We start from the raw sequence: 24,810 nt of genomic DNA, 5'->3' as shown, positions 1-24,810 counted from the left end.
AAACATGTTTAGAGTTGTGAACATTAAGTTTTTTTTTTATTGCTTAGATTGGTGGACGAGCTCACAGCCCACCTGGTGTTAGGTGGTTACTGGAGTCCATAGACATATAAAACGTAAATGGGCCAACCACCTTGAGACATAAGTTCTAAGGTCTCAGTATAATTAGTGCCATGAAAAAATATTATGATGAAATAGATTAATGAAATTATCTCAAACGATTAGGTACTCGGAGAGCTTTTTTTTTTATTTATTGCTTAGATGGGTGGACGAGCTCACAGCCCACCTGGTGTTAAGTGGTTACTGGAGCCCATAGACATCTACAATGTAAATGCGCCACCCACCTTGAGATATAAGTTCTAAGGTCTCAGTATAGTTACAACGGCTACCCCACCCTTCAAACCGAAATACATTACTGCTTCACGGCAGAAATAGGCGGGGTGGTGGTACTTACCCGTGCGGACTCACAAGAGGTCCTACCACCAGCTTTATGTAAATTACATAGGGAATTAAAATTAGAGTATAGTAGATTGTGATCGCACTTAAGCTTACATTCATCGACGACGCATATTCTCGAAGCGAACACGCCATCTGTTTTCAAGATCATATAGGTTGATTATGAGGCAAATTAAAGCAGCAAGTTTAGGCTTTATTTAAATGAGTCTTCAAATATTTACTGATCAAGGTCCAACCTACGCAACGTGTGCTATGTAATTTATACGTTCAAGTTTCACAATAATCTCATGGTATTTAAATATATAAATAGTAAAATTTGTCATTCTAAGGAAACTTTTAACATCTGGCTTGAAGAGGCCCTTTACAAGATTAAAAAAATATATATTGAAGAAATTGTTTTCGGCGTACCTAATATGAAACTTATATATTATTATTTATCTATGGGACAGACGATAAGCTATGAGATTGCGAATACAATACCTCGTCTCTCAAAGTGAGGTCTATGGGCTCTGAACCACTTAATACCAGGTTGATCGAGTGCTCATCCATTCATTCATTTGCAGAGCATAAGATAGGAATACAACATATTACAGAGATATAATAAGCATATTTCGTATTTGCCGGCATATTGCTTCATGAAATGTTATTGCTGTAATTTTTTTGTCAAGTGAATCTACAATATTTAATAATTTCAACACACCAAAATTTTCGTGTTACTCAAAATAAGTCTGTAGAAAAAGCTATCTGTAAAGTACCTACTTCAAATGTCGAAAATATATAATGATTCGTAAAAATAATTATAATTTATTTTATATAGTACATACTCCAAACCAGTAACAATTCTTTTTTCTTTCTTTTAATTAATTAGTAAATATTAATACAGACGAATAAATAAATAAATAAAAGAGAAAACCAACTAATTGTAAAAACAGAAAACTACGCGTCGCACGACCGAATTTGGGCACGCTGCTTTTGGCGCGAAACTACGGATAACATGCCGCGTACAATGACGAGAGAAGAGGGCGTGATAGCGGAATTTATAATTAAAAAAAAAAAATTCAAAACAACACTTTACTTGTTGCGACACTGTAAGCATTACTAACATCAGTTCCGTATACATATTTTATAACCATGGTTCCGAAAAAAAAGATGATGCCTTCACTTCACTTTTTCTTATAATATCTTTTTTTTTGTAGAATATGTATCGGTTATTTATAAATAAATATTTCTTCTTGAAAAAACATTTATCTTATTCAAAAACACTTAACAAAAAGGACTGAGGTGTTTTTTGGGAGCTGCAACGGATTAATGGCATTTAAAATAATTTCAATGGGGAAAATTGCTTTGAGATACGGGCAATTTAACATACGAGCAAAGATACCGAACGAACTAAATTCGTATGGCGAGGTACTACTGTATCATGTTCTCAATAACTCATTATTATTAAACATAAAAATATATTTCACATGTGTACTTTTTTTGTTTATCGCGGACTCGCTCATGGAATCACAAAGCGAAACTACCTTGAGACATGAGGTCGAAGCCTAAATTGGCCTAATTGTAAGGCCTGTCTTATCGTTCAAGCCATTTCGGGATTGATGGTATCTAAACGGGCTCACAATACCTTCTATCACCTTCGAGAGAATCCCTTAGATACCTTTTACAATACCCCCCAAAAATAGGATGATGCGAATCTAGACCGAGAACATAGTAATTTTTTCCCTACCTATTTGCTGGTAGCCTAGTGCTGGCTAAATTCGCTGGTACCTAAGTCAATTCACGATGATCATACCTTTATCTAGATTGTTTAAATATGACATTTTCATATCTGTTCGAACACAAATACAACAAAAACCAAATATGTACACCGAAGAACAAGTCTGTTGTGTTGGTAGCTATGACTCACGGTTGCTATTATAGTTGTAGAACTGGTTAGTTTTATTTATTTGATCTTAGTTCTTATTATTGTATTCATTAGCACGTTAATTAAACGAAAAAACACGTATTGTTTTTTTTTTTGTCATTGTTCGTTTGTTTTCGTGCTATATATGATCTTCAGTATATCGAAGGGTAAAGGGCTATTTGGTTTAAACAACGTTTTCGCCACTTTACAAGAGAACCATTTAAGGACTAAAATTTGGAAAAAATATCTTAACGAAAAACTTAAATCAACTATTAGAGTGGGATTTATTTAATTGAAGCTCGATAAAATACATCGAATTGTTGATGCTAATACCAAATAAAACGGACCTTTAATTACAAAATATCGCGTAAACCAAACTGCCTTTCAATCCTCGATATGAAGAATTCGTGAGAAAGGTCTTTATTAAAATCGGAGCGAAACAAAAATGTAATGGAAGGTGAAGCCTCAATTACAACTAATAGCGTTTTAAGTCTATTATTCTAGTGAATACGAATGGGATGAAAGGCGATTGCATGTAGCAGAGATGCAAATGTTGCGATGGATGTGTGGAGTAACGAGAATGGATAGAATATGGAATGAATATGTTAGAGGAAGTCTGAAAGTGGCACCTGTGACAGAGAAGGTGAGAAGCTTGGGATGGTATGGACATGTGATGAGACGAAATGAAAATGAGGTTGGTAAGAGAGTGTTAACTATGAATGTGGAAGGATATAAAGGAAGAGGTAGACCTAAGAAGAAATGGATGGGTTGCGTGAAAGACGATATGGGTAAGAAGGGAGTGAGCGAAGAAATGGTATGTGATAGAGGAGTGTGGAAGGAGAAAACATGCTGTGCCGACCCCAGATGACTGGGAGGAGGGCAGGAGAATGATTCTAGTGAATAAATAAATGATCTTTCATGCAACTGTAATAAATGCTGGAAGTAGTCTAAAACAGGGTAAAATAAATAAATAAAAAGTCAAAATGACTTAAAACGAAATTAAAATCTAACTAAGGTTTTTAAATAAATGCTTAGTCGTTTTTTTTAAGTTTTTGCTGGCATCACGCATATTGCAAAACATCAATGATTTAAGTAAATACAAATAAAATCAAAATATGTTCGTTTGTCCGCATCAAATACCATTAGCCGTTGTTTTTTCAATGGTAATATAGTTTTAAATCGTTTTTGTTGCCGTTTCTGTGAAAGTTTTTATTAGACATGTTCTAGTTGTAGCTAATATAAGCGTCAGGTTATGTCAGATGTTTTGATAATCAGCCGTACTATTATTGATCGAAGTCAGCCGACGTACTACGCAATGAAGATTACGTTAGCGCGGCAGATGCCAAATGAATTCCTTACAAGTTCATCGCCAAATCGAAGCCGGTTCTCCATCTTGACGTATAAAACTACCTATAAAACCTGTCTACTTAATTGTAGTCTGTGAAATTATTAGGAAATAATATAGAAATTTCTAAACTATTCAAACTCTATACTACACTAACAACAGCCATCTTCGAATAATTTTAAGCATTTTTATTTAGTGTTTTTTTTTCGCTTTTCGCAAGACTTAGATATCATTACAACTAATATTACTGTTGTACTTTCATTATTCTTTACGATTCAGTCTTCAATGACCACGAAACATGTAAAGTATCCGTGAGCTTCAGAAATAATGTATTAAGCATTAAATCGTTACTGTTTTAATATTTTTAATTTTATAGTCGTTTTCTTAAGAAGATGTTAGAATAGGAGTGACGTTCAATAATGCTCATCCAATATTCACCTAACCGTAGGTATGAATGGAAAACCATGCCCAGGGCTCCCAGCGACCGCGACAAGCCGAAATAAAACGCAATACCTTTATATCTTCTCGTAATTATTAAGAAACCAGTCAATAATTGCGTTCGAAGATCCAATGTTGTTCGCCTTGAGAGACACAGAGTAATCTGTGTCGTGTCGCGTTTGTAAATATTTTATTAATAAAACGTTTCCACGCGAGCAATAATTGTCCATTTAGTTGATTTAATATCTACGGATATAAGTTTTGATTCTGATTTTGAATCTGTTTTATGGTGGCGTATTGATAATGTAGGAATTGTGTAAAGAAAAAACAGGTTAGCAGAGAAAGCTTTTTTTTTCTGCCCACCTAATGGCCAGTCGCCTCGAGGGGTTATTCTGGCTTCACCTTAATTGGCGAGGCTCAGACCGAGAGATTACGCAGGCATTTGCCCTAACAAGAGCAGTGCTACGTTGAATTTACCACAAGATAGGAATTGTGACTCACGGAGAAGATCCGGTGAACTTAGTGCCTATGAGCTAGACGAGAACGGTGACGATATTTTCAATTTTTTACTAGTGGTAGGACCTCTTGTGAGTCCGCACGGGTAGGTACCACCACCCTGCCTATTTCTGCCGCGAAGCAGTAATGCGTTTCGGTTTGAAGGGTGGGGCAGCCGTTGTAACTATACTGAGACCTTAGAACTTATATCTCAAGGCGGGTGGCGCATTTACGTTGTAGATGGGCTCCAGTATCTACTTAAAACAAAGAGGGCAGTGAGCTCGTCCAAAAAAAATTATAAAATCTAGTGAAACTACACTGTTGCTTTAAGAAAAATAGCATGCAACTAATCGAAAATATAACCGCATTGGCTACCTACTTTTTATCCGATAAAAAGCAAACAAGATTGGCAAAGACTTCACACGCGATAGAAGTGAGGACCTATTTCAATTTCTCACAGAATAAATCCTATAGAAAGTATTAATTTAAGGAAAATATTTAATTTCTATCAATTCACGGAGTTTTTTAGTTTCGGGTAGAAGTATTTATAAAGTATTCATAAGTATTCTATCTCATTCTCTCACAGGCAAAATGGTATAGGTCTATGTCTTTTTAGTGTCGCTTTTTGAATGACATTGCCGTTTCGTCGAATTAAAAATATCAAAGGCGTTTCTGAAGTTTTTACTGCAAAGGTTTATATATCTAAATGGGCATTACGCGGAACCCAATACGCAATTAAAAGTTTTAGACATACCATAAACAGAATCTTTTATGTCGACTATTATTACAAAACACAGATTAAAAGCCATCAAAGCTCAACATAGAATACGTCCCACGTTCGATATCGTCACGCGATCCGAAATCACTTAAATACAAAATCTTTTGTAATATTCCAAAGTTGAGTTTACCTTGAAATTTGCATATTGAAATACGCGTATCGGAAGTCATGCGGAAAACGTGGCGATTTGGAATTTTTGGTAACATATTTAGCTCGTTAAGTTGGTATCACAGGTGTTGGTTTATTTTTGGTCCGGTTGCCGAACTGCGATGTTCCCACATCAAATGGGGCGCGCGTGGTGGTACCAAACTCTTAAATAACAAATAAATATATTTTTTATTTGAAGGGTTTTATCTCATACATCAAGGAGGGTGATGAGATATGTAAGGGAATCTATATTTTTATTATTCCTTTAGCTGATGTCTCTCGTATCCAAACAAGTATTTTCTTGATCTTTAATTAGTTTTTTTACACGCACTTATGTTTTGATGAATGTACGATGAATATCTTGTCTGCAAAAAGTTTCCAGGAAAAAATATGGTTTGATATTAAGTTTTTTTTCTATATCGTTAACATTGAGAGAATACCTAATGAATCGTAATGTTCAAACTATTAAATAAATAATACTTATATTCAAGTATCTGGTGTTTCTAATAAGTTTTCGTTACCAGTAGCCGTAACAATTTTGCGCAAGACTCGTAGTAAAAAAAACCATATAAGTTGAGAAATAGAAAAAATTTTTTGCGACAAAATTGGTTTTCTAATAAATTGCTCGTAGATTGATTAACGAATTCACGGCGAATTTATTTATTAATTCAGTACAATAAACAATAAATACTACAATGAAAATGCCACGCAATAAATGCCTAAATAAAACACACAAATCAATGTCAAATTTGACATGTGTCAATGCGATAGTGCTTCAATGGCGTATGAATGAATTACGCGGTAACCTTTAAATTATACGGATTTAAACGTACGTGACCGAATGGCCAAGTTTTTTGAACAGATGCGATTTAATTATACAGCGTCTGTCCTTGTAATGCTCGATTGCCGTGAATCAACGTTGAGGAATTTAAATGTATGGTATTAATTATTTTTGGTACATACATAATAATATGTTTCAGGTCTTCTAATATCTATTGTATATTAAGCCACCTGAACAGCTAAAGGGAACGTAGCCCAAACAGCCTAGTAAAACTGAAGTCAGCCTTTTGGCGGGAACGCCTAAGCCATCTCAGCAATAAAAAAAATTAAAAAAAAAACGCGAAGTTGTATGAATTGCTTTTTTGGTAGCTCGCTGAATTCTCAATAAATAACCAACATTTTACTGAGCCCTTATTTTATCAGATCGTATCTCATTTAATTTCATCGGAATTTATTAAATTCTCAAATAAATCAACTTCAGCTCATTTCGCGCCATTTCATTTTTCATGTAACAGAGTATTTTATTTAAACATAATATTTAATAATGCCGTAGTTATTGAACAGAAATTAAATTTTAAACAAAGCTCTCAGAAAAATGATTGTCAATTGAGTTTTTAAAAATGATTGAGACACCAATGATATTTTCGGAAGAAACTGAGAAACAAAGTCTAGCAATTTTGTCCTATGTCTCCATAATTGTGGTATTTAATACAAAACAAATGAAAATTTATATCAGGCCAGCTACAGCTTTAGCCTTAATGTTTCTAAGATACAATAAATTGCATCAACAGCTACTTTTTGTAGTTCGACAAAACAAAAAGATGCATTTAAAGTGAGCCTTCCTCAATATGGGGTCGCTTGAAGCTGCTAAATCAATATAATAATCTTGTGAAGTGTGTACAAGAAGCTAAATAATACACGCCGAATTGATTACCGGTCGACCTTGTGCACCGTACACGTAGGAATGCCGCTGTAATCACATGCGGCCTCGTCGTATCCCCATGGTAATCATAGGTTTTCCGAAACAGAAAAAAAAATACAACTACAAAACTAATTTGACAGTTTAATGTCATTTTTTTTGACGTTTCGAAGAATTAAAATTGTTGTGTGTTACCTCCATAGTGGGTGAGGACAATAAAGGTGGTGTTGTAACGACGCAAACAATTTTAGTTCCTTAAGACGCAGACTTGGACCCTCAAGAAAGCCGACCGCCAACGAATCGACGCGTTTGAGATGTGGTGCTGGAGGAAAATGCTCGGGATTCGTTGGACAGAACACAGAACCAACGAATCCATTCTTACCGAGCTCAAGATTCCAATGCGCCTCAGCACTACATGCGCACGGAGGAGTTTCGAGTTCTTTGGACATATCGCCAGAAAGAGAGGTGACAATCTGGAAAAGCTGCCGGTAACAGGCAAGGTATACGGGAGAAGGCACAGAGGCAGAAATCCAATGCGCCGGTCGGACCAAATACGCTCCACTCTCAATACCTCAGTCCACGTTGCTATCCACAGTCGAGGACAGGCAGGAATGGCGCAAGATAATGCAGGATAAAGTTATTATTAGAGGAGGCCACGACTCTCAGCACTGAGGATTATCGACGCAAGGAGGAGGAAGACGAACTACGTTAATTACTTTGTGTCAATAATTTGCAATTGTTTAAAATTGCAAATTATTAAATGGAACATATGAAAAACGTCATTTTTTTTTCTTTTTTTTTTCTTTGTCAATATTCCCGATTACGATCATCAAATAGCATGAAGGAACAAATATAAAATCAATGTTTTTATTACCTTTACACGTACCTACGTAAAGAAAAAAAGTTTATTTCGTAATAATTCCTTGGTATAAAATGAAATTAACTATTAAAACCGAATTGAAACACAGATTAAGCAATACATGTTTTCGTTACGAACAAAAAAAATCCAATAGAAAACAAACAAAAAGCCCATATTGAACAACAAAAAGGCTATTAAAAAAGTATTGTATCGTCAACAGTCGTCAGTCACGTGCGAATGTTACAACAGTGTGTATTCCACTCATGTCCAACCTTGTACCACATTGTAATAATGTACATGTTTGTTTTATAAATAACTTAAATTGGCGTCTTCAATTCTAATGCGTTGACTGTTGATCAAATTTGTAGATTAAAAAATACTTTTTTGTATTGTCTATGCTGGTGGAGAAGCAATGGGTTTAAACGCAAACATCTCTCTTGGTTTCCGATCGATAATATATTATAATACTACAATTTACGTACCTATGACCTAAAATATAATGAATTCCGTAAAACTAAAAACTACGACATTCACACGAAACCACTATTCATCATCGTATCATCTTGTTTCTGTCTCTATATTAGTCTATGTTAACCAAAAGACTAATGTAATTTTAGTGTGTTTGTAATTAGTTTCTTAGTGCTTTTATAAACAATAAACTAAACTTTTTTTTTTAATTTTGACTTAGGTACAGAATCAGAAGAGACGTATTTATAGTTAGGTAATCTATACCTAAATACTAAAAAAGGTTATCTTTACACCGATTTATCCGGCCGGTATAAAAATTAAGCATCCCACTTTTAAATTAAAAATAGCGCGATGCCGCTTTATTCATAATAAAACCTTTTCTTCTTAAACATTTGACAAATTACGCAATGAAATCTTATATAAAAATCTCGTTTTTCTTTTTATTCTCATATAAAAGGTATGAACTAGTTCATTTACTAGTTACGGTGTACATTTACGATGCCTTTTAATCTACGAGTCATGTAACAACACAACAAAAACTTGTTTATATGTAAATGTTGGTGGAACGTATCCGGATCCTGTGTCTTTTATGTTTCATTAATGTTAATTACTGAATATAATCGTCCACATATGTACATACATAATCATTTTGTTTTTAGTAGTCTTTAAAATGACCATTTATTTATTTATTTTTTATTGCTTAGATGGGTGGATGAGCTTACAGCCCACCTGGTGTTAAGTGGTTACTGGAGCCCATAGACATCTACAACGTAAATGCGCCACCCACCTTGAGATATAAGTTCTAAGATCCCAAGTATAGTTACAACGGCTGTCCCACCCTTCAAACCGAAACGCATTACTTCTTCACGGTAGAAATAGGCGTGGTGGTGATACCTAACCGTGCGGACTCACAAGAGGTCCTACCACCAGTATAAACTTAGCTAAATGAAATAATTAAAGCTACTACTTTTGTAAGGTTCACAGTATTACATTATAAAATAAACTGACTACAGAACAGTATGAAGAAAACAACTTTTATAAATCTCGGTGATCTAATTAAAGTTTATTCAAAATTAATTAGGTAATTACGAATTATTAGCCTTTTCGTACAAGATTACTCGTTAGCGATCGCTCGAAAAAATAACACGCTTGTTGTACATTTGCCGCATGTAGTATGTATAGTATATATTTTATTATAGTATAATGTGATAATAATATTTATAATTAACACTAGCTTTTTCCCCCGACGTCGTCCGCGTGGAATAGTTACTTTGGCATAACGCTAAATTTTACCCCCCACTTCATTAACGTAGAAAGTGAGAATATTTTGAAACATTCTATATTGGTGCTCCACTTGTATCGGTCTTAGCGTGATGTTATATAGCCTATAGCCTTCCTTAATAAATGGGCTATCTGACACTGAAAGATTTTTTTAAATCGGACCAGTAGTTCCTGAGATTAGCGCGTTCAAACAAACAAATTCTTCCGATTTATAATATTATAGCTGTACCCGTCCGCTTCGCTGGGCATTTAAAATTAACATTATTATTTCTCACCCCCACAAAGATTCTCATCATTGACGCCCCCGCAACTGATGTAGGGAGTCCAACACTCATAAATATTAACCTATCAATTAAGTACATGTATATTCTACATGGATACCAAGTTTCAAGTCAATCGAATGCATGGTTCAGTAGTTATAGCGGAACATCCGTAAAAACCACTCTAGATTTATATATTAGTATAGATTAAAGATAATATTAATAATCGACGACGTATTTGCGTGAAAGACGATATCTGCAAGAGGAGAGTGAGCGAAGAAATGTTGCGATAGACGACTATGGAAGGAGTAAACATGTTGCGCCGACCTTACGTGACTGGGAGAAGGGCAGGAAAACGATGATGAACATATTAATAATCGATATCAAAGATAGAGAAAGATATTTAATAAGCATGCGGGATCACAGTATACGTTGACAGTTCAAAGATACGCGAAATACTTTGACATAGAATTTCATTCACGTCGCGCTATCGGATTCCGGTCGCGCCTCTGTTTGCGTAATGGCCCGGTCCGGCCGCGGTCAGGTGTTTGTGGTACGCACATTGTCCGAAAGATAATGTTGTTTTGTTCGTTGTTAGAATGTCAAGACGGAATATATTAAAAAAACAAACGGACTAAATTATTATTTTTTAAAGCAATTGACAATGATGTTTAATTAAATATTTATCATTGTTTAGTTTTTTATATATATTTTTTATTGCGTAGGTGGATAGACGGTGGCGAGTGGTGACGAGCTCCAGCTCACCTGGTGTTCAGTGGTTACCGGAGTCCATAGACATCTACAACGTAAATGCCGCCACCCACCTTGAGATACGAGTTCTAAGGTCTCAGTATAGTTACAACGGCTGCCCCACTCTTCAAACCGAAACGCATTACTGCTTCACGGCAGAAATAGGCAGGGCGGTGATACCTACCCGAGCGGGCTTACAAGAGGTCCTACCACCAGTAGTAGATTCTGATTTTGAATCTGTTTTATGATATCCGTGCGGACTCACAAGAGGTTCTACCACCAATAATTACGCCAATTATAATTTTGCGGGTTTGATTTTTATTACACAATGTTATTCCTTCACCGTGGAAGTCAATCGTGAACATTTTTTGAGTACGTATTTCATTAGAAAAATTGGTACCCGCCTGCGGGATTAGAACACCGGTGCATCGCTAGATACGATTGCACCGGAAGTCTTATCTTTTAGGCCACGACGACCTTAAAAGACGACGACTTAGATATGTATGTATATAAGAGGAAATCGTAATGAAGCAATGCAAAATTTTAGCACTGTTTGTTATTTATTTCATGAATATAGTATCTTAAGAATAATATTTTTATACAATTAAGTATAAGTGTACACGCATCTGTCATGCGGATGATGTCGATTCTTGAAATCATTATATCTGTATTTTTTAATTGGTATTATTTATTATATTAGTATTATTGTGTGAATTTTCGCCACCAATAGAATTATCGAGCTGTGTGTGACGCAAGAAACGCGTGCGGCTTGCAATTGATTAAGAACATTTTTCCCTGACCCTACTGTCCTATAAAACTGTACGATAACTGATTCTGAATATACACGCCATCTTGTTTTTCAAATAAACGCATCTTTCAATTTTACTGAAATCTCAAGTCTAGAAATATTAATAACAATATCAAGTGCGGCATATCTATTGCCGCTACAATAACTGTATACAAAAAATGGTATAGACAGTTTGACTAATAATGCACAAACAAATTGTAATTAGTAAAAATAATGCAGAATGTCATTTTGGAAAACCGGTGAAACGATATTTTTTACCGCAGATTACATAAGTGAATTATTAGATAACATTAGCGTTGGTTAGACATCTCATTTGACGGTGAAAGCTGATTTCTCCGGCTGGATGCTGTGAAACCGGGCACGTCGGTTTGTTTAAGCACTCGCTCGATTTGAAGTTGCTTTTCCTTTAATACTTTTTCTGTTCGCAAAAACATTGCACTCGAGAAATACGCGGACGGGCCAATGATCAAGATTGTAACGAATACTAGTTTAGGTGTTTGAGCTAGATAAATACAGGAATACCAAAAGACAGGTTACCGAGGGCGTTGTTGCAGAAATAAGTTATACAAAAAAAATGTAGTTGAAATTTTTGACAATAAGAAATTCGCGGTTTCAGCATTTTTCTTAAGCTGTAAAAGGCAGATGAACGTCTAATCGGATGTTAAGTGGTCACTGATGGATATTTCGAGGAGATGAAACATACTAAACTTATACAAACACTATTTTAGTAGAAAGTAAATCCGATGTTATGCTTGCGGTTTTGATAATTATTTAGCTTATACTATGAACGGGGAAAGGATACAAAGAGGACGACAAATATCACAAACGAATAGCTAATATCGAAATGTTTTGCATCGCTGACAATCAAGTAAAAAAAAAAACAAATACAAAAATTCCTGTTTGCCGTCTGACTCATTTGATACTGTTTTACGGTTTTGATCTAAAATTTATTTTACACTTTTAACGGCTGACGACTGACAGTGAGACTTGCATAAACAAAAAGCATGTGTTTTTTTTCAAATTTCGGATAATATAAAATGCGCCTTTATGTCGCGTCAACGTATCTTGTAAAATTAACAACGATACTTAATTTCTTTATCTTGTTACAGATGAATCTGGGTGTGACCTGAATTGAGAAGATCATACCTCCACAAAGCTATGGAGGAAGTTCAAGAAACTAGGAAGATGGCCGTATTTTTCAAATGGCAGAAGAAAAGCAAAATGGCGCATTGGAAACAAATCATAAAAAAAATTATACAAATAAATTTATAGTATTTTCTTCAGTTTTCGTGTGTCATACACATATTTAAAGCTACTTTTACGGTATGATCTTGCGTTACAAACTTTAATGGTCCGTAAACCACGAAAACTGTAAACTGTCGGAAATAATAAACAATATAGTAAAAAAGCAAGATTAGTTAAGCCGTAAAAGTAGTTTGAATTAATAAATTCCTTTCAATCGAATTCAACTTAATGAGTTTTCTTCCAGTTTCGAAGGTTGTGGTAACTCTAAAAACGAGTTAAATTCGTAGAGTTCGCAGTACGATTGGAATGTTTTTTTATGATTTGATTCGATTGATTGATTCCGTGGCCAAACATGCTAAGCCATTTCGGGATGTGACAACTTAAAAAAAAACTATAACGCAGATAAAAAATTGAGTAAATGAAGAAAATATAAAACTATAAATCCAAGTTAGAACTTTCAATGTAAAATAAACGATTCAACTTATTGGAATTGTAAATAAAACAGATCAATTATCGTCTTTTCTTTAATGTCCTAATCCTTAGTGTTATCTCCTGCATTTTTCCTTGAACATGATTTGCTTAGTTTGAATAAGCTAACTTTAATATAGTCGAATCTAAAGTGTTTAGAGCACAATAGCTAGCGGTCTGGTTGTTAAATAAATAAATTTCATATTACATAAATCGTAAATGTATTAATTATAACGAACATGTTTAGTGCAACAAATGTATTAAAAGATAATTAAATCAAACAACAAAATAAAATGAAATGTCTACATATTCTAGTAAAAGGATTTGGCTGTATGGGCTCATTCCTTTTACTTGTCAAATGAATAATTCAAACAAAATGTAATTAATGCTATCCCCGTATCGATGGTCAAATATATATAGGTAATGACCCTGACTACATTGTCCCAGTCTTTGTCTATCCGGAGTCTTTTCTTTGCTAAATATACCCAATGACCTTGTCTCATGTGGGTTCTTGACACCCGTAGCACAGGAGAAAATCCTGACGCTCTGGGTCGTCGTATTTCGTATGCCCCTTCACATTCTTATGAAATTTAACCCATAGACCCAGCCCACTGAGTTTCTCGCCGGATCTTCTCAGTGGGTTGCGTTTCCGATCCGGTGGTAGATTCTGCGAAGCACTGCTCTTGCTGGGGCCAGTGTTAGCAGCACTTCCGGTTTGAGCCCCGTGAGCTCACCTACATGTTAGGGTGAAGTTGAAATAGCCTCTCAAGGCTATCAGCATTGGTAGGAAAAAAATATGAAATTAATAACAATACGAATAAAGAGTAGGATGTATGGCGTAGGTAGTTTTTGTTCTAGGTATACCTACATCACGATTTGGTCGTATGTAAAGATACCTTGAGTTCTTATTCGACATTAAAGCCGACGTCTTAAAACCGGCGCGGTTGTGAACGATTATGTATACACATGTTTTAACGAGTGGGAGTTTTCTAATTAACATTTTAAATGAGCGTACAAAATGGATATTGCGTAGAATTTAATCTCAGGTACCTATATATTTTTTTAAATCTAATTTAAGAGCTTCATACGAGAGTTTGTGTCGTTGCAAAACTAGCGAGTCAGTACGGTGCCAAAATTCTGCCTATTTCTGCCGCGTAATGCCGCGGTCCGGTTCGAAAGGTGGGACCGTCATCATGCAATCAATTGCGATTTAGACTTTATATCTCACGGTAGCGGATTATCGCAGGCAGGCTTTGCTTTCAACTTCGCAAAAAAAAAAAAAACGTAATTTTGAACAATATGGATACAAAAACAGACTGGACCATACAGAAATGTGAATAGAAGAGTAAAGTCGTATCTATATCGAGAGGTGAATTGGTTTACTGGTGGTAGGACCTCTTGTGAGTCCTCACGGGTAGGTGCCACCACCCTGCCTATTGCTGCCGTGAAGCAGTAATGCGTTTCGGTTTGAAGCGCGGGGCAGCCGTTATAACGATACTTGAGACCTTAGAACGCATATCTCAAGGTAGGTGGCGCATTTACGTTGTAGATGTCTATGGGCTCCAGTAACCAGTTAACACCAGGTGGACTGTGAGCTCGTCCATCTATCTAGGCAATAAAAAAAATCGTATGATTACACATTTTATCCTTATCTGTATGGTGGGCGCCACTTTAAGGTATCTCACTAGATTTGTTCGGAATTACGTAATTGTAAAAGGATGGTTTGTATAGATAGTCGTTTGTGGAACGAGACAGAGCGGTGTATGCTTTAGGGTTGCCACTGCTTCATTAATTACGAAAAATTAAATTTGTATTTTTCATTCAGTACCTTTAAGTTTGGTTTTAATTGTCCAGTAAATTATTTCGTTTCTTTTTTCTTTCTAAAAATTATAGAATCTAATATTTTAAGGATATAATATGTATGTAAGTACAATATGTAATTAATAAAATCAATAAGAAATCAAATACAATACGCTAATGGTATTGAATTAATATCGAGGCTAGGACAAAACCTAGTCACTACATATTTCTAATAATTATAAATTCTGAAATAATTGTTTTTTTGTTTTTAATATTATTGTTACGAGAATGATTTTGCCAACCCTAATCAAAAGAGATGGTATAATCTCACAGTATATTGCAACACAGTTTAGTACTTCTAGCGTGTCTCAGTCAAAGTACCTTTCTAGATTCTACCAAGGATAGAATTTGTCTTTCGATTCTATTGATACCTGATGTTGTGAATTCCTAAAATTATAGGCAATTAAAATTTCTTCTACTAATTATTTTGCTGCTTCGATGGGTCGACGAGCTCACCACCCACCTGGTTTTAGGTGGTTACCCTAGTCCTTAGATATCAACAAGGTAAATGTCGACACCCACCTTGAGATATGAGTTCTAAGGTCTCAGCATAGTTACAATGGCTGCCCCGCCCTTCAAGCCGAAACGCATTACTGCTTCACGATAGAAACAGGCTCGGCGGTGGTACCTACCCGTACGGACTTACAAGACGCCCTTCCGATAAAATCATAATAATAATAATAATTATGAAAACGACAAAAATTAATAATTTTAACTGATCGAGAAAAGAATGTGGAATAAATAATAAACATATGTATACATGGCTTATAATTATATGTACATCCGGTCACCGTCCTCGTCGAACCCGTCGCTTGCGAGGAAGGGCTCGACGAGTGAATTAACCCATAGACACAACTCACTGAGTTTCTCGCCGGATTTTATCAGTGGGTCGCGTTTCCGATTCGGTGGTAGATTCCGCGAAGCACTGCTCTTGCTAGGGCCAGTGCTAGCAACACACCCGGTTTGAGCCCCGTGAGCTCACCTACACGTCAAGGAGAAGCTGAAATAGCCTCTCAAGGCTATTAGCATAGGTAAAAAAAAAATAAAAAAAAAATCTACATAACATAATATAATTGTAAGCCGTCTTTTAAGACCCATATACGTCGAATTGAATAATATAATACACCAATTTGGCTGAGCCTAGAATTCATAAAGTGAAGGGCTATTCTTGTGGCTGTATTCATACTGTAACACGTATGCGCTCTATATAACTAGGTCGATTAGTCGTTGAACCGAAAGTTAAGTTGGCACATTCTGTTAGCATATCTCTTGTTCACATTTTTAGTTGGGCAGCACACTAGTGACCAATTGTGGCTTTACCCGCTGTTTAAGGTTGTTTTTCTTACTCACAGGTGGACAAGTTAACTGCCCACTTTATGTTAAATGGTTATAGAATCCATAGACATTGACAATGTAAATGCATGAGCAGTAAGTCTCAGTTATTACAGTACCATGCCCATTCTTCAAATCAAAAGGCGTGTATAGGTAGGGTGGTGGTACCTACTCGTGCGGACTCACAAGACGATCTCTTTTGTCCCTACCTTAGAGGCTATTACAGCTAAGCCCGGATTGGTGAGTTCACGGGCTCAACGTGAGAGAATTTGCTAACACCAGCCCTAGCAAGAGCAAAGACGCTCTACCAATTATAAACGTTACGGGAGTCAATGAGCATCGCCTGAATGCCTATGCCTATGCTGATGCCTATGCCTTGGGACCGAAATTGACTGTCCTATCTATCAAAATATCTGTCTATGTATCCATCTGGTAAACTCCACGATACTACTGGCGAGTATATTTATATCCTGAACGCAATACGCTCCCGAACCAGTTCTTAATCTCTTATTTTGATTTTAAATTGAATGCTTTATAATTATTCATACGAAATTAAAATTAAAATTAAAATAAATACTCGTATCAATAAATAGATTTTATATTTAATAGCCAAAGAACTCCATGTTCAATGTAGGTAAATCCACAAAAAATTAAATATGTTTTTGAAATGTCTTCTATTTGTTTTTTTGTTGTTGTTATATCCTAACAATAGTCAACGCCGATTATGAATGCGACAATCGGCTTATACAAGCGTCTCGCATTCCCATCGTTTTTCACAAAAGCTTCGATTGTTCAGACGCTGCCAATTAATGATTTTATGCCACTAATAAATTTTATAATGTTGATTAGCTTGAGAAAGAGTTGTTTATAGAAAGCCGTGTTGTCGGCCAGTTCTCTGGCGTGAAGTTAACTTATTGCCTGCAAATGTATTTAATATAAACCAAGCAACTTTAACACTTATTTAAAAAAAATTACTAAGCATGCCATTTATCGAGTATTGCTTTAAATCAGGGGCTCCCAAACTTATTTTGTCTACTGCCCACTTTGAGAATAAATTCATTTTTATCGCCCCCATTTTTCATCTACTGAAAAACCAGCGAGAGCTCAGTTAAGAAAGAGTTCTCCTAAATTATATTACAAATCGCCTCCGAATCCTCTAGACAATGCCCCCTTATTTTTCGGGGTCTCTTATCGCCCCTTTAGGTCTACAGCGCCCACAGGGGGGCGTTATAGCCCACTTTGGGAAGACTGCTTTAAATGAATATAGTTTCTAAAAACTTTAATAAGTTTAGTACCATCTCCAGTATTCGCGAGCCATAGACTCGCGAATAACGAAACACATACATAATATGTGTTTGAAAATAGTTTTACGATTAAATTTCATGATTTTATTGTCAGCAAATTATTTGGAAATTTACGTTTTGCAGCGACGGACACCTGATATGTCGTCTACTTTTTATTAAAAATATTTCTAGACTTCTATTTCATTTCACGTAAATGAATTAATATGACCTTGAGGTCCGACAGTGTGTTTTAATTGGATCTTCGTTTAACGATATTCTCTATTAAAGTTAGTATATTGTTTATTTCAATGGATTCGCGCACCGTACGGTATAAATCTGTTTGCTAAAGCCAGTTAAAAAACTAGTATTTAGATTATGTGATATCTTATAAAAACTTTTTAGGTTAGACAAAAAAAACCTTTAACTTCATAAACAAATGATCGTGATGTTTTTTTTTTTATAAGAACCAGTTGTCTTAGTTGTAAAACTATAAAACCTTGAACGATATAGGTATATCTATATAGCTACACGCGTGGGCTATGAAAACGTCCGACCACCGGTAATTGTTTGATCTTATTTGGTATCAGAGATTCTGCAGGCCAGTCTACCTTTTCAGTGAAGGCCTTAAGTTTGAAATCTTCTTCGTTCACCGCTCGCACGAAGCTTGCGACATTTGCGGTAGACAGGATTAAGCAAACATTTTGATTTAGGAAGACGTCGTTTAAGATGATCAATTTAATCTTGTAACCTTGATATCTTTGAACCTAGACTCAGGGGATTTGTCAAATGTGTGAAGGATATCCTATTCAACAACATTCAACAATGGCTAGTTATCAATATTTGTAATTTCAATTGTGTTTTCAATAGCCAAAGCTATGCATATTAATATGGTTTTGCTGAGTGCACAATATACTATTTCGATTGCAATCCAGATTAGATCTAGGTACTACTTGTACGGTTTAGCTAATATGTACTGTAATGATTATAATTTGTTTTGTGCATCAATAAATAAAAATAAAAAATCATAAAATACCGTCGCATTTATACAGTGTATCGTTAATTCTTTCTATTCTACGAAGAAACTGTCGTTATGGTCTTGAGGGCGCTCATTAGTACTATCCACTATTGTTTCAGTTGGGAAATCTTTCCCAGATTTTCCACTTCGACATTGCAATATTAATTGACACGGGAAACGTTAGTGACAAATTATAGCATGCTATATTTTTAGTGGAGTCCTACAAATTGGCTTACGTATATGTCTTATTAGTTTGCCGTAAGTAAGATAAAGTTTAAAGAGGTTTGGCATTTGGTAAAAGCACCTAAACGAATCAGCTAGGCTTTGTTAAAGTTCCTTTCGGGTCTGTCTTTCTTTTTGTTAGGCGATGATTGAGTTTATTCCGTCGTTACAGAAATATTATACATGGCATTTAATTTAAATAAATAATTTTGTATTGAATTGATTTGTACACGAGAGTATAATTATGTACAAACAAAATATACTTTATTGATACCTAAAAAAAATCTAGAATCTCCTGAGAGTCACATCTCAAAGTAAGTTTTTTTATTGTAAAAAAATAACATTCGATTTTTTAGCCAGATTTTTACCATTCGACAACAGATATCGCTGCGCCGATGTAAGAGAATTTTTAATGGATTCGTAAAGTCAAGTTTGTGTCGACGCTTGAATTAAACCTACGAGTATTACGTAACTTAGTACTTACCTTAATTATCCAATTTCAAGGACATTCTCATTTCTTTGGAGCTAAACTAAGTATTACACAGGGTACAACAATACAAGTAGCAGATAAGCTAAAATAGCGTAGTACTAAAATAACAAAAATGTTAACGCTAAATTTTATTACAGAACCTTCATGTTTTATTACAATAATTCATTATAAAAATGAACCTAATTCCTGCACTCGTATTTACAATATTTCGAATACTAAATACACACTATACAATGTAAAATTAAATGGTTTTTTTTTAAATAATTCTACCCTAGTGTTAACCTATGACAAATGTTAATAATGTCTTGTATTTTACCAAATATTTAGATAAATTTCATAGAATATACATTTTTTTTGGTAAAAATCGTAAACAATACCTAAGTTAAAGCTATTCGAAGTGTTAATGACTATAATGGAAACGTTGACGGAATAAGTCAATGAAGACATCCAATTTTATAACGGATAATTCAGAATAGATACCCAAACATTACAAGATGTGTTTTTACTCCATCATTTGAGAAATCAGTCGGGTAGCTTTGGCCAGAGAAACTGGTTGTAACCAATCAAACTTGACAATGTAAAATGGAAGAACCACTTAAGTGTCGCCACTGCTCTGTGTTGTGGCTGTAGTTTTTCTCGGTACAAAAGCCGGTCTTTGGGATCCGGGTCTTAAAGATTTTATGAAAACTCTCCTTTCCGTTGTAGCTCTTGGTGTTTCGGTTGTATATGACCTTGTTGTTGGTTTTATGTCTCCCGTTTTCTTCTTAACGTCTATTGGCACATTTTGTTTTCTGCTAGACGAAAACCTGGATTTTAATGGCGTAAAAGTGGCCGTCTTATTCGTTTTCTGAATCGAATTGTCTGATTGTGTTGCGTTAACTTTTTTTGTCGATCTCGGAGCGGGCCTCGTGAAGTTCAACGGCCTGATTATTGGTCTTCTTGGAAATGCAAATTTACCCTTTTTAATATCAACAGCGGACGATGTTGTTGTTTCTTCTGTGATCGTTTCTGTTGCCGAAGTTGCATCTGTTGTGGAAACGATTGTACTTGGAGGAGCGGTTGTTGTCGTAGTAGCTTCGGTTACCATTTGGGTGACTAGTAAATCTATTAACGGACTAGTAGTAATCAATCTTTCAACAGATTCAGTTGTAGTGCTCGTCGTGGAAGCATCTGCTGGTGTAGTAGATACCTCTGGACTGGGCAAAATCGAAATATTGATTGGATATTTTACTGTGGATTCTTCTGTAGTAGGCGCACCGCTGAATTGTTGACCTTTCGCAAACGTTATAATGCTGCGTCCAGTCTCTGGCTTTAAAACCTTCAGCTTAACTATATTGACTGTGTCTTCTTCAGTTGCAGCTGGGGCCGAATAAACCACAAACGGTTGGTTTGGGTCATTAATTACTTTCCTCGCAGTTGGTGTTTCGGTTTTAAAAAGCCCTTCTAAGGGTAAAGTTGATGGATACGTGAGCATTGATCGGGGTGTAACTATTTCGAAATTTTTCGCTGTCTTTTGTTTTTCAGTTTCGTAAGCAGCCGGCACAAATTGCCACTGAGTGTAAGTCTCGTCCTGTTCTTTGTCGTCATTTTTATCTTCATTTACGTAACTTAGAAAGTCATCTTGCTGTAAATGTTCCACGCGATCTTTGTCAGTGATATCCTTGTTATGTCTGTATGCTTCGTTTATACTCTCGGAAGCTACTAGATTTTCCCTTGGTATTTCGAAATAATTCAAAGCTCTGGCGTTTCGCGCTTCATCGATTCGGATCGGGTTGTCAGGTGGATTTGCAACTGGATAGACATGACCAAGCTTAGTCAAATAAATCGGTATTTCGTCTTCGACAATTTTAATGAGACTAAATCTGCTAACCTCCCCTATTTTGTCAACAACTGGTTGTTTTTCCACAACAATTTTTCCTTCTTCAATCCGTGTTGTTTCATTGTTTTTATTTACACGGTGCTTATCTAATTTGGATGACACCTCAACTACTCTGCTTATGGAGAATAATTTATCGAATTGCGTCTTAACGATAGGCGCTGCAGTTGAAGTAGTTTCAGGAGTCATTTCGATAGTAGTCGATAAAGTAGTTGATTTAGCAGTACTGGTTAATACAGGAGGTTCATACACAGGTCCGGTTTGTGTGGTAATTGTAGTCTCTGGAACAGTTGTTTGGATTATTGTTGTATCTTCTAAATAATCATCTGTGTCTGTCATTACTTCCATTAGTTGAGTCGTTGTTTCATTTTCCATAACATTCGTCACGAGATCACTGAATCTATTTAAGTCCGATGTAGTGTTCGCAGTTTCTGTTGCTGATAAATAATCATCGTCAATGTCAGTGGTAAAGTCGGTCTCTGTTATACTAGAAATTGTTGTAGTAATATCTTGTGATAGTTCTGTAGACGGTTGATTTTCGTTTTTAGGTGCAACTTCGATACTTGGCTTTGGACTAGAGACGGGACTATTGTAACCGATCGGAACGTTTTGTACTCGTTTCTTTGTATCATTAGATGGCTTAGGGCTTCCAAATCTAGTAAAGACACCGCTTCGATTTTGCGAAGAACCAAATAGACTGGGTCTGGGTAGCTCAGTTGTTGACGTCGTTGTTCGGAATGTATTCGAATTTATAAGTCTGGGCTTGAATGGCGTTCTTTTAGTGGTAGACGAGAACACATTTACTGGTTTAGCTTCGTCAACATCTTCTTCTTCGTCTAAAATTTCCTCTGATTCGTCCTCTTCGTCTAAAGTTTCCTCTTCATCCTCCTCAGGTTTCCTAGTAAATAGTTGACTGGACGGAACGAAAGCAAATGGATTTTCAGGCTCCTCTTCCAAAAGTTCTTCATCGTCAGTGTATTCTTCCTCATATTCCTCTTCTTTCGGCGTTGTACTGACGGTCGTGAATGGTTTCCTCGTAAAAACTTTAGAAGAGAATGGTCTTCTACCTGATGGTCTAAACGGTTCCCGTTCAATTGTAGAAGGGCTGGTGTAAACGCCGGGGTTATACTTGCGGCTGAATATTCTACTGCTTGCGATAATGGCTGCTGCAGTTGTTGATGTAAATAGGCGTTTAGGTGGTCTGTAAGGTAACCTTGTACGGATCGAAGACGACGGTGTTGATAGAGTTGTACTTGTTGTTGTAGTTTCTGGTAGGTTTTCTTCAGATACGGTGGTAATGGAATCCACCAATAAGTCTGATGATGCTATAGTCGTGACATCTACAGATATGGTTTCGTTACCAGAAATATAAAGAGATGTTTGTTCCGTTTCATCTAATTTTGTTTCTGCAGCAGGAACAGTAGGTGTTGTACTTGTTATTTCAAGTGCCTTTTCATAATCATTTGTACTATTTTCATCTTGCTCTTTGTTTTCTGGTTTTATAGTTGTAGTTTCCGGTTTTCTAGGAATTTCCTGTGGTGTATCGTTCGTTTTGACAATTTCAGTTTTCAATTCTTTTTCATCATCTTTAAAATTTTCAGTATCTTCGTTACGATTAATCTGTTCATCATTTACGGTTAGTGTAATCGGTTCAGGCGTACCTTCTGTTTCAAGTTTTGTAGGCGAATTTGTAAATGCTGATTCAGTTGTTGCTTTAGTTTTCTCTCCATAGTTAACTAATGGTTCTGGAGTATGATCGTCTATAGATGCCGTTGTTGCTATTTTTGGTTCTTTTTCAACTGGTTTTATTTTCTTACGAATTATCTTTCGAATCCTTGGTATAGCTGCTGTTGAAGTTATGACTTCATCGATTTCAGGTGTAGTTGTTGTTGCTATTGGTTTTCTTCGGATTATCCTAAATCGCTTTCTTCCCGACTCATCAACAGGAATTGCTTCTGAATTATCTGTAGATCCTGGAGCTTTGACTTTTTTAATGATAACCCTTCGTATTGGCGTCTCTTCAGTATTTTCTTCATTAACTTCTTTTTCTTCTATAGTCGTTTCTGATAGAGTTATGTCATCATTTTTTGTTTCAGTTTCATCATAATCTTCGTTTTCTTTATCGATAGGTTTCTGCGTCGTTGATTGACGTGTTGGGAATGGTAGTTTTCTAGCTTGGATTAAAGGAGTTCGAGGTATTGCTGAAGGTCGATTTCTTCCAAAAGCTAATCGTGATGGAGTTTTAGAAGTGACTGGTTCGACTTCGTCGTTGTAATCATCATCTGGCGTTACAGTTGTGGAAGTAGTCCGAGCGAAAGGCCTTGGAGTTAACCGTCCGAATGTGGGCCGCCTCTGTCCAGCTGTCGAACTTGTGACCGAAGCTTGGGAGGCTGGTTCAGTGGTTGAATTAAGTGTAAATCTGCTACGACCTCTGGACGCAAAATCAGGTCGTCTGACTTCCACTGTTGCTGCCGATGCTTCGCTGTCTGCTATCGCTTCAGCCACAGTTGTTCTACCGCGAAAACGACGTTCAAACCTCGGAGTGAAACTCTTCCGAGGTTCTACTTGAGTTTCTATGTCAACAGGTGTCAATGATGCAACTTCGTCTGTGTTTATACTCGATACAGGAGAAGCTGCAGCAGGTATTGAGTCTTCATTTTGCAACGCTCGTGCTTGGAACCTACTTCTATATCTCCTACCAGTTTCTCTGTTTGCCTTAGCCCTGTCTACCTCCCGACTGTCAGGAGTTGTTGACCTAATTTTACGTGACAGCAAAACGTCTTCTTCAGTTTCAGAATAAATTTCGTTTTGACTTGCTAGCGGCCGGCGACGGCGGAAAGCGTAATTCCTTGGACTCACCTGAGTTGAGGACACAGGAGTTGATGCAGTAGTGGTGGTGGTGGTGGTAGATGTGGAGCCTCGTCTCCTAAGAACTGTTCTACGTGGTGGGATGGACGAAGGCGCCGCTGTCGTTGTCGTTGTTGTGGTGGTGGTGACCGTTGTGCTTGTTGTCGTAGGAGCTTCTGCAGGCTCAGTAGCTTGGGCCAATGTGGTTTCAGGTACGGGGTAGTCGATTTCGGAGTTTAGAGAATTGATCAGAGAGGATATTTGGACAGTGAGAACTGTAGTGGGTTCAGGACTGCTGGGTTCTTCAACTGGAGGGAGGGTTGTGGACCGAGCTCTTGATGTAAAGGGTATGGGACTAGTTGATTCTTCGACTGGCGCAAAAGTTGTAGAGCGAGTACGAATTATAGAATTGTATTGTGGTTGAGAAGATATTTCTCTCTCTAATGCAGTTTGACGTGAATCTTCTTCTGATTCTTCAGCTTGGTATC

General features: G+C 36.3%; 1 protein-coding gene across 1 annotated transcript in view; it reads right to left on the bottom strand.

Moving 5' to 3' along the window:
* Nucleotides 1–20,050: 20,050 nt before the first annotated feature.
* Cht6 (Chitinase 6) overlaps nucleotides 20,051–24,810 on the bottom strand; it is an 81,727-nt gene continuing 76,967 nt past the window's right edge. Inside the window, exon 19 of the mRNA XM_028180177.2 lies at nucleotides 20,051–24,809. Within this exon, the coding sequence (XP_028035978.2) occupies nucleotides 20,195–24,809 (4,615 nt within the window). The 3' untranslated portion in view covers nucleotides 20,051–20,194. The remainder of the gene's footprint in view (nucleotide 24,810) is intronic.

Source organism: Bombyx mandarina, chromosome 08 (assembly GCF_030267445.1).
Source record: "Bombyx mandarina strain Sakado chromosome 08, ASM3026744v2".
Taxonomy (NCBI): Eukaryota; Metazoa; Arthropoda; class Insecta; order Lepidoptera; family Bombycidae; genus Bombyx; species Bombyx mandarina.
The sequence above is the reverse complement of the archived record's forward strand: the minus strand, read 5'-3'. Positions and strand labels throughout refer to the sequence as shown.